This window comes from Urocampus carinirostris, chromosome 3 (genome assembly GCF_059441175.1).
Source record: "Urocampus carinirostris isolate Australia breed hairy pipefish chromosome 3, RoL_Ucar_1.0, whole genome shotgun sequence".
NCBI classification, from domain to species: domain Eukaryota; kingdom Metazoa; phylum Chordata; class Actinopteri; order Syngnathiformes; family Syngnathidae; genus Urocampus; species Urocampus carinirostris.
In genome coordinates this window covers 48,468,456-48,482,203 of record NC_142351.1, presented here as the reverse complement: position 1 = coordinate 48,482,203, position 13,748 = coordinate 48,468,456, and the positions used below count along the sequence as shown (strand labels likewise).

Here is a 13,748-nt window from a genome sequence, read left to right as displayed (position 1 = left end):
TTTTAGGTGCGCCTTATAGTGCGGAAAATACGGTACATTTCACTGCTTATTGATAGTACACCGTTGCATACCTACAACCAGTCGATACATACGAGCTAGTCTCTTGTTTATTGCCAACCCCCCAACTGCCGCCAATGAAATTGCATTTGACAATGATTCGAAAAGCTGAGAGAGTATTGATACAAGATTAAAATCCAGTAATGACATGCTATTAACTGTTGTATCGATCACTTATCTATTTTGAAATTAAAAAGGAATAGGCACTGAGGTGCGCATCTTACTGTATGCAATGAGTCGCAAAACAGTGAGTATAATAGATAGCATTTTTTTATTTGGGGTCTTCTTGTATTGAAGTAAACCAAGTTCAAAGACAACACTTATGTACAAGCTACTGTGAAATTGTGTTAACCATTCTACAGGGCTTCAAACTGGTGTAGAACCCAATGAAATGATGTATGGCATGTTTGCCTTTCTTGACACAAGCAGACATGGCTCAGCACACAGACAAAAATCAGTGAGAAGCTCTGAGATGAAAAATAAATCAGCATCACGTGTGCCCGTGTGAAGCATTTGGCTTTTATTCACAAATTCAGCCTGTTGTTTTTTTACGTCACTGACATTGGCTGTACCAAGCTTTGCAAAATGCACACATCATTCTGAAGACTTAATTTTGAATATGATGGCTGAAGCTGCTACATATGAGATGGGTACCAAGGCTAAAATTAGACATTAGATGCCCTATTTCAATATCACTTAAATGTTCAAAACCAGGATGTCAGTAGTTTCCAGTCTGATGAGTTGCAGCAAGACTTCACAAACAACTTACAGTTTGATAAAATGATATAAACCTGGATTTTACAAATTGTATAACCATAATGCCAGAGCACAAATTATCACGGCTTGTTATACTTACTCCCCATGGTCTTCAGGCCAGTTTTGAGCATGTGAATCCCAGTGTGCCGTGATAGCGCCATTTATTCCAGGAAGGACAGAACACAGGACCCGTATTCGAGTTCAGCATTCAGCATGCAGTCATCTCAAAATGTGGGAGTGAATCCTCTGTGGCACAAGCTTTTTGTATTTGATTTGCTGTGAACCTTGCCCTTTGGTTTTGGAACACAGAGATTATCCTCCCCCCAAACTGTACCAAACCAACCCCAATGACAGATGTTACACAAGGACACAAAACTGAGGCTTTATTTACATGCTTGTTTGCAACCCGAGTCACACAAGAGAATGTCCATGAAAGTCACCATGCTTTTAAATTTAACGTGGACTGTAACTTTTCAATCGGTTATTCTATTTTCAAACTACTTAGCGGTACATTGCGTAGTATTTGACCACTAGATATCCCTGTTTGGTCGAATGCAAACCAAAACCAGTGCAAAATGAACAGTGCAATAACACCATAAATGTGACACCACCATTTTGCAACATCGCTTGTTTACACTGAACCTGGTGTTTCTCGAGTGTCTTCAGGAGGTATTATGTAACAAGTAACAATTAAGCAAGGTAAAACAAAATGTACCCAACATTGATGGCCGATGCAAAAAAGGTCATATTATTTCAAATATGGTCATAAAAAGATTACACATAATATGTCAGCAGACATCACCAGGAGAAAAGTATCTTTTAAAATATATCAATATATTAGGTGGTATAGTCTTGTTTAACCCCTTAACATTCTGCTTGACTTTTGATAAACAAATAGGTGTCTGTCTGATGTCACCAGTCACTGATATATAGCTTGCTACACATCATTGGAACGCTTAAACTCTTGTAACGAGTTCAAAATGTACTCATCATAGAAAGATCACTATCGGTCGAAAGCAACATACCCGAAAACTTTAAAAGCCTTTATAGCTCAACAATAAGTCGCCCGGGTCGTCAGCTTTTGAGTTGACATTTTGCAAACATGGGGTCTTCACATACAGTACTGTCAAGTGAATCCAACTGTGTAAAATATTTACTTCAAAACACATGATATTACCGACAGATAAATTTTTAAAAATCTGTCGAAAAACATTTCTGCACCTTTGGAAGTTCTTGATGTAATCCGTTTTACCACATAGGTTCTGTTTACAAATAAACAGACAATATAGCCAATAACCTGGGACTTTTAAATTGACTGAACTCTCTACCAATAGAAGCCTTTATTTTCATGAACCACTGCCCACATTAGTTAATAAGGGCCTGTTTGATTTAAAAAAAAAAATTGCCTCCTTTTGCTTCGAATATCTTCAGCCATTAGTAACCAATTCAAATGACGACTGACACATGGTTAGCCAAAGAAATTCTAACAGAATTATTCATTGTTTATTCAAATTAGATCCAAAAATCAACGTGCGCAATGCCACTAGTGATTAATTATTACACACTATTATGTGCACGTGTGCACAATCATTGATTGACTTCTGAAAAGAGAAGTAAAACGTTTGCAACTCTTACAAAATATCTAAGAAGAAATTCTGCCAAAGTAAAATACACAGTTGCAAAACTTTTAGTTCTGTAAACTAATGGTCTCCAGACAGCTACTTTTAGAAACACCAAGACCTACCATTATAAAAATGTGTAAAATACAATGTTTAGTTTTTCAGATTGTGATCAAATTTGACTAGGTCCTGGGTAAGGCTTCAAGCTATTGTTTCACCTGTTTTCCAGCAAAGATGCCCATGCTACACTGACCTGCAAGCATTGGGTTGCGATTTTTTTTTTTTTTTTTAATAAGGCAAGAATAAAAACCTTCTATTTCTATGTGTTCCAACTCAGATTAGTCTATGTCAGGACTTGCGGTGATTATTTCAGTTTTAGACAGTATCTCTGTTACCTTTCAAAAGTAATCAAAGACTGCCCATACGGTTTAAGAACAGCTTTCAATTTACTTTGAGTACGACTTGGATGGGGATTTTAAGCAGAATTTACAGGAACGTTTTAAGGAGTTCAAAACAGAAATCTGGCATCGACCAAGATGCTGTACAGTAAAAAATAAAAAAACATATGACTCAATTTTCACCACAGGGTGCTAAAATACCTGATGGGTATCGGTTGCCCAGTTCTAAACTTGGAACTTTTTGCCACGTTCAAAGCTTAGGGTGTGTTAGTAATTTGTGGTATCTCTGCAGTTGGCACAGCTGTGAGGTGAGCAGTATGTTTGTTTAGGCCCCTGATAGCTCACGAACAACTGCAACTAAGCCCATAAGGACTTAGAGAGTAAGAGTAGACAAAAAGGATAAATTAGATGATTTAAATAAAAAGTATGCCTTAGCACACAGGATTGGGGTGCTGGGTAAGGAAAATGGAGGGTATTTTATTGTATTATTGTACACTGAATGTTTTAACACTTTGAGTGGCAATTTGTTGCCTGAAAGTGCTTTACAAATCGATTTGATTTTAACACATTTATTGACGAGAAAAGTACCAAGATACTTTTAACACCAATAGACTACAAGTGGGAGTTTTGTGGCTTAGGAACAAAACAAGTCAATGTTACGAAAATGAACTTTGTGTTCAGTCTTCAAACTCTCCCGTTCCTCTTAACTCATAAGAGCACAATCCTCAAAATGTAAACTGACACATTATTAGTTTATGAAAAAAGGCAGAGCAAAAGGGGGACAGGTAGTAAGTAATATACATTCTTACATCCATCCATCATCTGCACTGCATGTCCTGAGTAAGGTCACAGGGGGTGCTGGACCCCATCCTAGCTGTCAGTCGCATGGCACACAGAGACAGACAACTCACACGCTCATTTACACCTAGGGACAATTTGGACTGGCCAATTAACCTAACATGTATGTTTTTGGGGGATGTGGGAGGAAACCCAGACAAGCACGGGGAGAACATGCCGACTCTTTACGGGAAGGGTAGTGGCTGGAATTTAACCTATGACCTCAGAACTGTGCCGCATACAAGCTAACCACTGAGTTGCCATGCCGCCACAGGGGTTCTGGAGCCAATCTCAGTTATCTTTGGGCAGTGGGCACCCCGAACTGGTTGCCAGCCAGTCCAGGGCATAGAGAGACAGACAACTCAAGTTCTTACATATTACCGTAATTTCCAGACCCTAAGCCACAACTTTTTTACCTAAGCTTTCAACGCTGCACCTTATGGAATGATACGGCTAATTTATGCATTTTCCATAGACCGGCCATGGCGCCTGAGCAGTAAAGGTAAGAGTGAGACACGTGGAATATGTATCGAGGTAGACGCAAGTTTAATGTAACATTGCGTTTGGTGCATGACTAAAACTGGCATGAACAAACCCTCATCATGGAAAACGTGTCAATCGAAAGGGAAGCGCCATTTTGGGAATAGTTTTTGTAAACGGAAAGTGTGGGAAACGAATGGATTACAAGAAGCAACGTTCAACAAAGCAGAAATGTTTAAGGCATATTCCTATTTATCCATCCGCATTATCGTGTATTTTGGAGTTATATTTTACACGGTTAGATTCTATGGATTGTCTTTGATATAACAGAGCCCTTTTCGCGGACATTCAAAGAAGTTGAAGACAGCCAAAGGGTGAGTTACGCCAGCTTTATAGTTATCAGGTATGTTATTTCAGACAGATTGTGATGTTTATCTGATAAGTATATTTTTTAATGGTTAGCGTATCTTAAATCCCAACAGTTTAAGCTTTGCAATATGTGGTATGACATATTTCACTGGTGTCATCATACAGAGACATATTAGTTTATGAAAAGTCTGGCGTAACGTTAGGGGGTTAAGGTACTGTAGATTTTTTAAAACTCGTGCTGTGTACTGTCTTTATTTGTAAATATATCATGGTTCAATGTGGGAAAATGCTGCTTTGAAGTCAGGTGCGTCTTGTGTATGTATAAAATGGGTTTCCGTTAAAAATATTCTGGGCGCGGCTTATAATCAGGTGCGCTTTATAGTCCTGAGATTACGGTACATCTAAAGAAGCAACCTGCACTTCAACATTTGCAGACAACCTTATGGAAAAGTGGTCATTTCCTGTTTACTTGTTCGTGTGCAGCAGAGACGAGGAGGAAAGAACCCCCACATAAAACAAGGAACAGCTCAATCAGTACGGTATTAATACATGTTTCGCTAGCAGTGCTCCCACCAGCATCCTGAGAGATGAGAAAAGCAACCATGAGTCTCCCTGAACTAACTGGCTGAAGTAGTGGAAAGTGGACAGAATGCTTTTCCACAGACATGATAATATCGTTTCAAGCAGTCTTGTAAACATACACACCTAGAGAAGCTGTAGAAGTTCCAAGATAGAAACAGAAAATGCGAAAATGTTGATGGCCAGGCTTATTCCTAGCCTTGTTTCAGCAGAGATTATAACCACGAACAGAATAGAGAGCAAAGGAAAAAGTGGAAGAGGATGACCAGGAGCAGTTGTGCATGTTCATGGCAATTAAAGTAAAAAAACAAAAACTATTCTTTACCCATGCCAACATTGAAGCAGCATACTAAGTTTATATTTCATTAAATAAAGACACATAGTGCAGTCAACTGACATATCATGTTTACTGATCAGTATTTAAAAGCCCATACTGATTACGTCTACAGCCATCAATGGAAGTGATTGCGTCAACAAAAGTCGTTTTGTTCCGCAATGATCTTTGACTGGACATGATTGTGCTACAATCAAAAGGGAGGAAATATGGGTAAGCTTGGGGGCCAAAAAAATAAATCCAGGCCAGCCGGACCCGCGGGTATATAAGCCCGAACCCTGGCCAAACCCAGACTATTGATTTGAGGGACCGAGCCCAGAGTAAACCCGAAGCTTTACTTCGGTGGAAAAGAGTGCGTTTCGCTTGAAATACGCCGCTTCGGGTTTATTTCGGGCCGAGTCCCTCAAATTAAGTGTGCACTTGGAAGTGCAGCGCCGAAGTGCGCATTTTGGCGAAGTGGAGCGATATGAAACCGAAAAGATAATCATATTCTGCAGATTACAAGATGCAAATAGTGAAATAAGTAGCCAAAAAGCAGAAAGTTTGTAAAGCTTGTAAGCTATGGGCGAGAATGAGAAATGACTTCTGACACAAGCCACATAGCAGTGGAAATAGGAAGCGCGCATCTTTTACAGTGACCCCAAAGATAAACATTTCCTTGGTTTTACTGATTCGGAGTTAAAATGATAGCTTGGTAAGTATGTTCTTTACGATAGAGTTATTTTAATAATATAACATTGGCGCCAAACTGCAGCGCCAAAGTGTGTTACGCAAGTAACAGTACTGTTACTTCAGAAAAATATTACTCAGGTAGAAGTAAAAAGCACTCATCTTAATAATTACTTGAGTAAAAGTAAGTGCATGCTGTGCAGATCATCCACGAAGATTAAAAACAAAAAAGGCGAGACAGAGCGAAGCCTGGCTCGACGATTGACATTCGGCCCAGGCCCAAGATCTTACCACTAGTAGGAAATGAGTGATCTGCAGTGTAGGGGTTGACATGGAGAATTAGCCACTCATGGGGGAAGAAAGCCATGAGAGGAAACAACAGAAGCATATGGTTATAATGTATTAACAGTTCAAACTTCAACTGCATGCATGCTGATTATTGTGCAACAAACATCAAGAATGCCTGTTTGATGCAGTTACTCAACTTCTTCCGAACACAAACAAAGCTTTACGCTGGCTGAAAGCCTACCCAGGACTACGTCATACTGACACCAAATAATCAGGCATATCCTATCAATCAAACCCATAGAGAAGAGCTCACTCCCAAAGGAGGACTCAATGCAAATAAACGGAAACTCCCATAGTGTACTCTTATCTTTGGCTAGTGGCCAAGAGGGTGCTGGTCAAGTCCAGTCACGATTATTTGTATAGCCCTTAATCACAAAAAGTCTCAAAGAGATGTACAGACTATTATTAAACCATCCCCTGATCTAAAACTGACATGAGGGCAACTAAAAACTCAAAAACCTCAGCATGAGAAAATGAAGAAACCTTCAGAAGGGACCGCACATGAGATAATTCCCAGGATGACCAGGCTGAAATGTATACTGCAAGGGCATCAAAAACATTACAGACAACAACATGAAATTTATGTAATAACAGAATGTCTGTTAGACAGCTTGCCTGACTTGTCTCCAGTTGAGCTGGTCATCTCATTGGATTAAGATGGCGAACACATTAAAAGGGCCAACAATATACAAACCAATAAGCCACAGGGTTTTCACCATGGTACAAGTTGAATAAATACATTAAAGCAGGTGGAAAATGACTAGTTTTACATCTAAGCCTTAAAGTAAAAGACATTGCATTATAGACGTTTTTTACAATGCTACATACGCAGAAGGAAACTAAAAAAACACCACCTTGGAGCTACTCCGTATAGAGCCAGTTTACATTAAAAGGACCGTGGTGGAATACTACTGTGTTTTTGGACATACGGATGGGACTGCAAAAAGACTTGTAACAGTATTAGGTGACTGAAGATATCCCCCCCCAAAAATCAGGGGGTTAATAAAAATGACTTGACTTAATATCAAATGTTGTCAACGCCAAGAAGGTGGCCATGGCTGGCATACTCAAACAGTATTCATTCACGTTTGGAAAATCTCAGTTGGGCACAGATAACTTAGAAATGACAAGAGAAGCTCCACATATCAAGATTCATGTTGTAATTGTGATACGATATGTGGACCAAAAAAAAAGGCCATCAGTTGTTGATGTCAATGTAAGTGTATTCAAAATTTGCTTTGTAAATAAAATATAAAATGGATAGATTCCTGGACTGCAAGTGTATTGCATGAAGTTATTAAAATAAGACAGTTAGTGTATTGTTATAGAATACATTGGACAAACTGCTGCTGGACCTTAGTGCTGCTTTTGACACAGTGGACCATAATATCTTACTAGAACGGTTGGAAAAATGGATTGGTCTCTCAGGAACCGTCCTCTCATGGTTCAGATCCTACCTCTCAGATAGGATGCACTGTGTTAAATATGGCAAAATTACATCTGAGCCCTTTAGTGTTACCTGTGGTGTTCCGCAGGGTTCAGTACTTGGCCCCCTTCTTTTCAGCATTTACATGCTTCTATTAGGTGATATTATTCGTAAGTATAATATCAGTTTCCACTGCTACACAGATGACACTCAACTATTTATTCCGTTGGAGGAATCTGCCACAGTAAATTGTGGAAATTTGGAGGCCTGCCTCACTGAGATAAAAGAGTGGATTGTCACTCAATTTCTTGCATCTTAACTCTAAAAAAAGACCGAAATGTTAGTTATTGGTCCATCTAAATGCGGTGACTTATTCTCAAAAACTGCTGTGAACATTGACAAATGTCACATCACACAGAGTGACTCAGTTAAAATTTTTGTGTCATATTTGACCCTGATCTGTCCTTTCAAACACATGTGAAGAAAATTACTAGAACAGCTTTCTTCCATCTTCGCAACACTGCTAAAATTCGTCCTATGCTGTCTCAGTCGGATGCGGAGATTATAATTCACGCGTTTGTTACCTCCCGTCTCGATTACTGTAATGCACTACTCTCCGGTCACCCAAAGTCCAGAATCTAGAGTCTTCAGCTGGTACAAAATGCTGCAGCGAGGCTTTTAACTAGACAAAAAAGTCCGATCACATCACGCCGATTTTGGCTAACCTGCATTGGCTCCCTGTTAGCCTAAGATGTGATTTCAAGGTTCTCTTAGTATTATACAAAATCATACATGAACTTGCTCCCTCATATCTTTCAGATCTGATTTCCCCCTATGTTCCGGTCCGAAGCCTTCGTTCTGAAAGCGCCGGTCTACTGGTGATCCCAAGAGCCAAGAAGTGTTCTGCAGGTTCGAGAGCGTTGTCCATCCGGGCACCAGTGCTGTGGAATGCTATTCCCCCTGAGATCCGATCTGCAACCTCAGTGGAAATGTTTAAATCTAAGCTCAAAACATACTTCTACTCTATAGCATATGAATAACCTATACATTTTGTGGACAATATCTCTGTATTATTTGTAATCCTGAAAGGGGGATACCACATATGCGGTCCCTTCTCAAGGTTTCTTCATTTTCCTCATGTTGAGGTTTTTGAGTTTTTCCTTGCTCTCATGTTGGTTCCAGATAAGGGGATGGTGTAATAATAGTCTGAAATAATAGTCTGTGCAATAACCTGTGCAGACTCTTTGTGATTAATACAAATATATACAAATAAAAATGACTTTACTTGACTTGACAAACAGCATGTCCCTCAATAGCAAACATAAAAAAAAAACTGTGCTTTAAATACAAGTGTTTTATAAACGATGCTATGGCAAAAACGGCAAGCACAATTTTCTTTTAAATTTAGAAACAGCGAAATAAATGAATAAATATTATTTCAAAGCTCAACACTCAAGTAATGTTTGTAAATCATTTAAAACCTTGACTGATACAGCCTTGATTCTTACTACCAAGCCCTAGTAAAACTACATTTTTCCCCAGTAGTGCGTGATTTTTTTTTCAAACAGTAATTGGCCAATTTCAGCATACCAGTACAACCACTTGTTGGGAAGATTACTTATGAAACAGCCGTGACGTGCAGTGAGGTTCGTGTCAAGTGGGGGATAGACAGTAAGATTTACAAATCAATGAACCTGAATCTAAATTATCATTTGATCTGCAGAGCAAGAAGGCAATATATAAACTGTAGCATAGAAAACTAATAAATGAAGTGTGTGAGCTGCTCCCTTTGAATATAGACCTAAACCTATGTATAGGTAATCCTTAATTATGAAAACAAGTACATCAAACTACAAATCTACACTTTTTGCCTGTCATCTGTGTGTCCCTGGCTGTGTGTTGTGCTACGTGTTTGCAGAATTTAGCAGTTAACCGCCTTTACCAGGTAGCTCCTCTAACTCAAACAGGGTTCCTACAGCTTATGGTAAGTTGAATTCAAGATTTTTAATGGATTTGGGAATCAAATTTAAGGCCAAGTCAAAAAAAAAAAAAAACACGAAGCACACAAAACACAAGACAAATATTTCTTGAACACAATATATATTCCTTTTACCTGGCACAGTGTTTAGCCATGGCAAAAAAATCGTTCTCTAGACAGCCACTTCTCATTATTTGAACTTTTCCTGAGGTTCAAAGTAAAAGTCTCTGTCCAAAGTTGCAATGTGTATTGTGGGAAGACCCAAGACATATGTATGCTCTGAAATTCCCTAATGAAACCACATCACCCTTTTGATAGTTCCATTATTTTGGTCATGTGATGTTGCCACGAAAGTAAATGGCTGAATTATTAAAAAAGACAGTTATAAATGGTCTGCATTTATATAGCGCTTTTCAAGTCAATGAAGACCTCCCAAAGCGCTTTACAATGTTTGATGAATGTTACTAAATATTTTAAGAAAAAGGAAAAACAAAAGTGAAAATAAAGAGAAAAGCAGGTCCTCTCACAATAATATAACCTTCTCACAGATGCCTACCATGTCAATTGGCTGGCATACAAGTTCCTGTTGACCCTTTCCTGTAGTCAGGTTGCATGAGAGGGGAGCTCCTCGGTTTTAAAATGTGCGAAAACTAGGATAAGAAGATCACCGTCTCAGGAACTCTTGGAAGCCTTTATGCTGCCGTACATTGAAAACGAAATTATTCTGTCTATAGACAATGACATTGTCATCAACACGTGTAGTATAAAGCCTAACAATTTGTTGGGAAGGCAAATCTCAAGGCAAGTCACATTTATTTGTACAGCCCTTAATCACAAAATGTCTCAAAGGACTGCACAGGTCAAACTTAAGACATCCCCTGATCTGAAACCTGGAAACCAAGGACAAAACTCCAAAACCTCCTCATGAGGTATATAAGAGACCGAGAGAAGAGGCCACACTCCATTCTACATTATAGGGGGATGAAATAATTGACTTACTACTGATTTCACCACAATTCGCTTTATTTAGGACGCTTAAGTATCGCGATTTCAAATTACTGCTACAGGGTAAATATGTTTTCATTGATATCAGAATCTTTATATAATTTTCCTTTTGAATTAAAATGGTAAAGCGTTTACTGTCGCTATATCTGAATGTCTTCCTAATGTTAATGCATCATAAGAGCTCGCTGCAGTCCCATTCATCCCAATTCCTCCTCTACGGCAAAGTGGGTCGACTGTAAAGAGGGCCCATTAAGCCCAGCCTGGAGCTGATCTAGTATTTCGGATTTTTATCTAGAAGCCTAGTCTTTATATTGCAACCGTGGTAACGTTGACAGCGCAACGGTAAGTCCATTATGACAATTGTGGTAGAGGAAACTAGCAGTGAAACACGTTTCCATCAAGAATTCAGAAAATGCTCGAACGCCAACTGACATTATCACATAGCAACATCATAGTCGAGATGACTCCATAGGCGCCTGTCAAGTGTATATCACCTGCCTCCTCTCATAACTACAATATTACTGGAAACGCTCCCAGAAGCACTTTTCTTCACACATGAGCCACTCAAATTCAATTGAATATACCAATATCCGAAATTTCACATCAAATAGATGGAGAGCGAACGACATTTATAGCGTGTCTGGGGATGACTGATGACGGGTGAATGTTATTAGCTTGTCAAACGCTGACGCTAGCAAGCTAAACCATGTTTGGCAACGCTTAGTGGTGTGAAAAAAACAATTCATTTTTACAGAGCTCTTACTCACCGGGTCTTTTTCAAAAATGTCTACTTTATGGCGAGCAACAATTCCATGTTTGAGCCTCCGACCGACGCTGACATGGTTTCTTTTTAAGGAATTGAGGTGTGCGAAACTGAGGGATTTCGCAGCGCACAGCCATGACACACGCCCATGCACGACGTCACGGGATGATGCGTTTGGGTGCTCCAGTTATTATGGAGACGGGGCTATGTTCTGCTGCTCAAGTACGGGTAATATTGACAACATTCAATTGTAAACTTTAGCGGTTGTGTTAAAGCAGAGGTCTCCACCTTGAGGCCCACGGGCTCCAGGCTGCCCCCTGATAACAGCTGAGGTACCAGCGGATCTGTTCAGAAAATAGCTCACTAGTGCCGGGTCATTGTGATTTTCTCGCAAAATATATTTTAGTGGTCGACCAAGTCTCTACAACCCTACTACCAATAATTAACCTGTCAAAAATTCATGTTACTTTGAAAGCAACTGCAGTACTGTATCTCGAAACCCATCCAATATGTTTCAATGGGAGTACTTATCGGCGGCCCCGCGGCTGAGTGGTTAGCGCGTCCTCGGGCACAGTTCTAAGGTCATGGAATAAAATCCAACTACCAGCCTTTCTGTGCAGCGTTTGCATGTTCTTCCAGTGCTTGCGTGGTTTTCCTCCAGGTGCTTGGGTTTCCTCCTACATTCCCAAAACAGGTTGATTGGTCGGTCTAAATTGTCCCTAAGTGTGAATAAGCAAGTGAGTTGTCTGTCTTGAGTCGTGTGCCCTGCAACTGGCTGGAAACCAAGTGAGAGTGTTCCCTGCCCACTGCCCGAAGATGGCTGTCGTGGGCTCCAGCACCCCCGTGACCTGTCTGAGGATAACCGGTGCAGCTAATGGATCGATGGGAGTAATTGCAACAATGTGCTATGGAAAAATAAATTCAAAAGGTTACAGCAGGCAGAAACCATTCAACAGGATTCTTTTGGCTCGAATTACATTCAGCAAAAAAGTGAGATGTATTACATTGTAAAACAAAAACCAAAAGTTTTTAAAAGTTTCCCTGTCCTTCTTCATAAACAGTATTTTTTTTAATAATATTTTACATCTGGCGGTTAAGGAGGTGACCGCTGGAGCAATCAGCCAAATCTGATGAAAAGCCAAGGGCATAACGTCATCACCACAAAGTTAGTTTTTCAAAAAATATGAAACCCACAAATGAGGCAAAGCGTATACAATACAATACTCGTTATTTCAGAACAAAATCGTTTTTACCCAGTGATTTAGGATCTCGTATCAGTATTGTCATTCACCGCTGCTTGTCAATGCCATGATCGGATTCATCTTTGAAGAGTGGGATGACAACAACGGCAACCAAATGACGAAGTTGCTGTAACTGAGTCAGATCAGGAGGCTTCTCTTGCTACTGGTAACCATTGAAACCAGTACTCTCTGTTTCATGTAGGGAAGCAAACCCCTACCCCAAACAAACGGCCTGAAGAGGGATAGGCACCGCCAGGCTGTACTTGCCCAAAACACATCACAGGAAGTGGTACCCCTACGACCCATGTGGTTACGGATCAGAAAACTGTGAAAAACATAGTAAAATATAGTTATAACATGATGTTATTGTAGAAATGCATACCAAACAGGGTGCCCTAGTTCGTACCGAAAGTACGTCTCATCTTAGAAAAGGTTGGAGACCTCCGTGTTAAAGTGTCTAAAATTAAACAACGTTCAGATTAATGATGTTACAGATACATACTCATCGAAATAGGACTGAAAACATTAAATCAGAATTGCATTCATTGTGTGGCCCAGCTTTGTAAAACAGCACCCATTAGATTCCCTTTCAATAATAAAAATTGTAAAAACTCAGTTGGGCAGTGTTAACACGTACATAGAGAAATATTCGAATTTCAACATTTTAAGGACACCTTAAACGATGCACCCCACCTTTTAATACAGTGAGAAGATTAAAAGGCAAAAATATGTCAGCACAATATCAACATTGAAGACAATACTGTAAGTTTTATTACAACAGTAGACTATTTCAAATTCTGTACCCTGTGTAACAAGTTTTGGGCTATACTGTACATATTTTTAATACGTTTTTTTGTTTGTTTTACCGATCTAGTTTTGCCCATTGCTG

The 13,748-nt window shown here is 39.5% G+C and overlaps 2 protein-coding genes across 3 annotated transcripts in view; one reads left to right on the top strand and one right to left on the bottom strand.

Moving 5' to 3' along the window:
- mib2 (MIB E3 ubiquitin protein ligase 2) overlaps positions 1-11,770 on the bottom strand; it is a 56,405-nt gene extending 44,635 nt beyond the window's left edge. Inside the window, exon 1 of one of the 2 annotated variants that reach the window (XM_088332154.1) lies at positions 11,623-11,770. Coding sequence is in view for 1 of the 2 variants with exons in the window: in XM_088332153.1 (XP_088188279.1) it covers positions 914-974 (61 nt within the window). In the remaining variant the exon portion in view is untranslated. Of the gene's footprint in view, positions 1-913; positions 1,114-11,622 lie in introns of those variants that run through there. The other variant, XM_088332153.1, reaches the window with a different exon arrangement.
- A 1,832-nt stretch (positions 11,771-13,602) lies between these two features.
- mmp23ba (matrix metallopeptidase 23ba) overlaps positions 13,603-13,748 on the top strand; it is a 44,272-nt gene continuing 44,126 nt past the window's right edge. The window contains exon 1 of the mRNA XM_088332151.1: positions 13,603-13,621. The gene's annotated coding sequence lies outside the window, so the exon portion shown is untranslated. The remainder of the gene's footprint in view (positions 13,622-13,748) is intronic.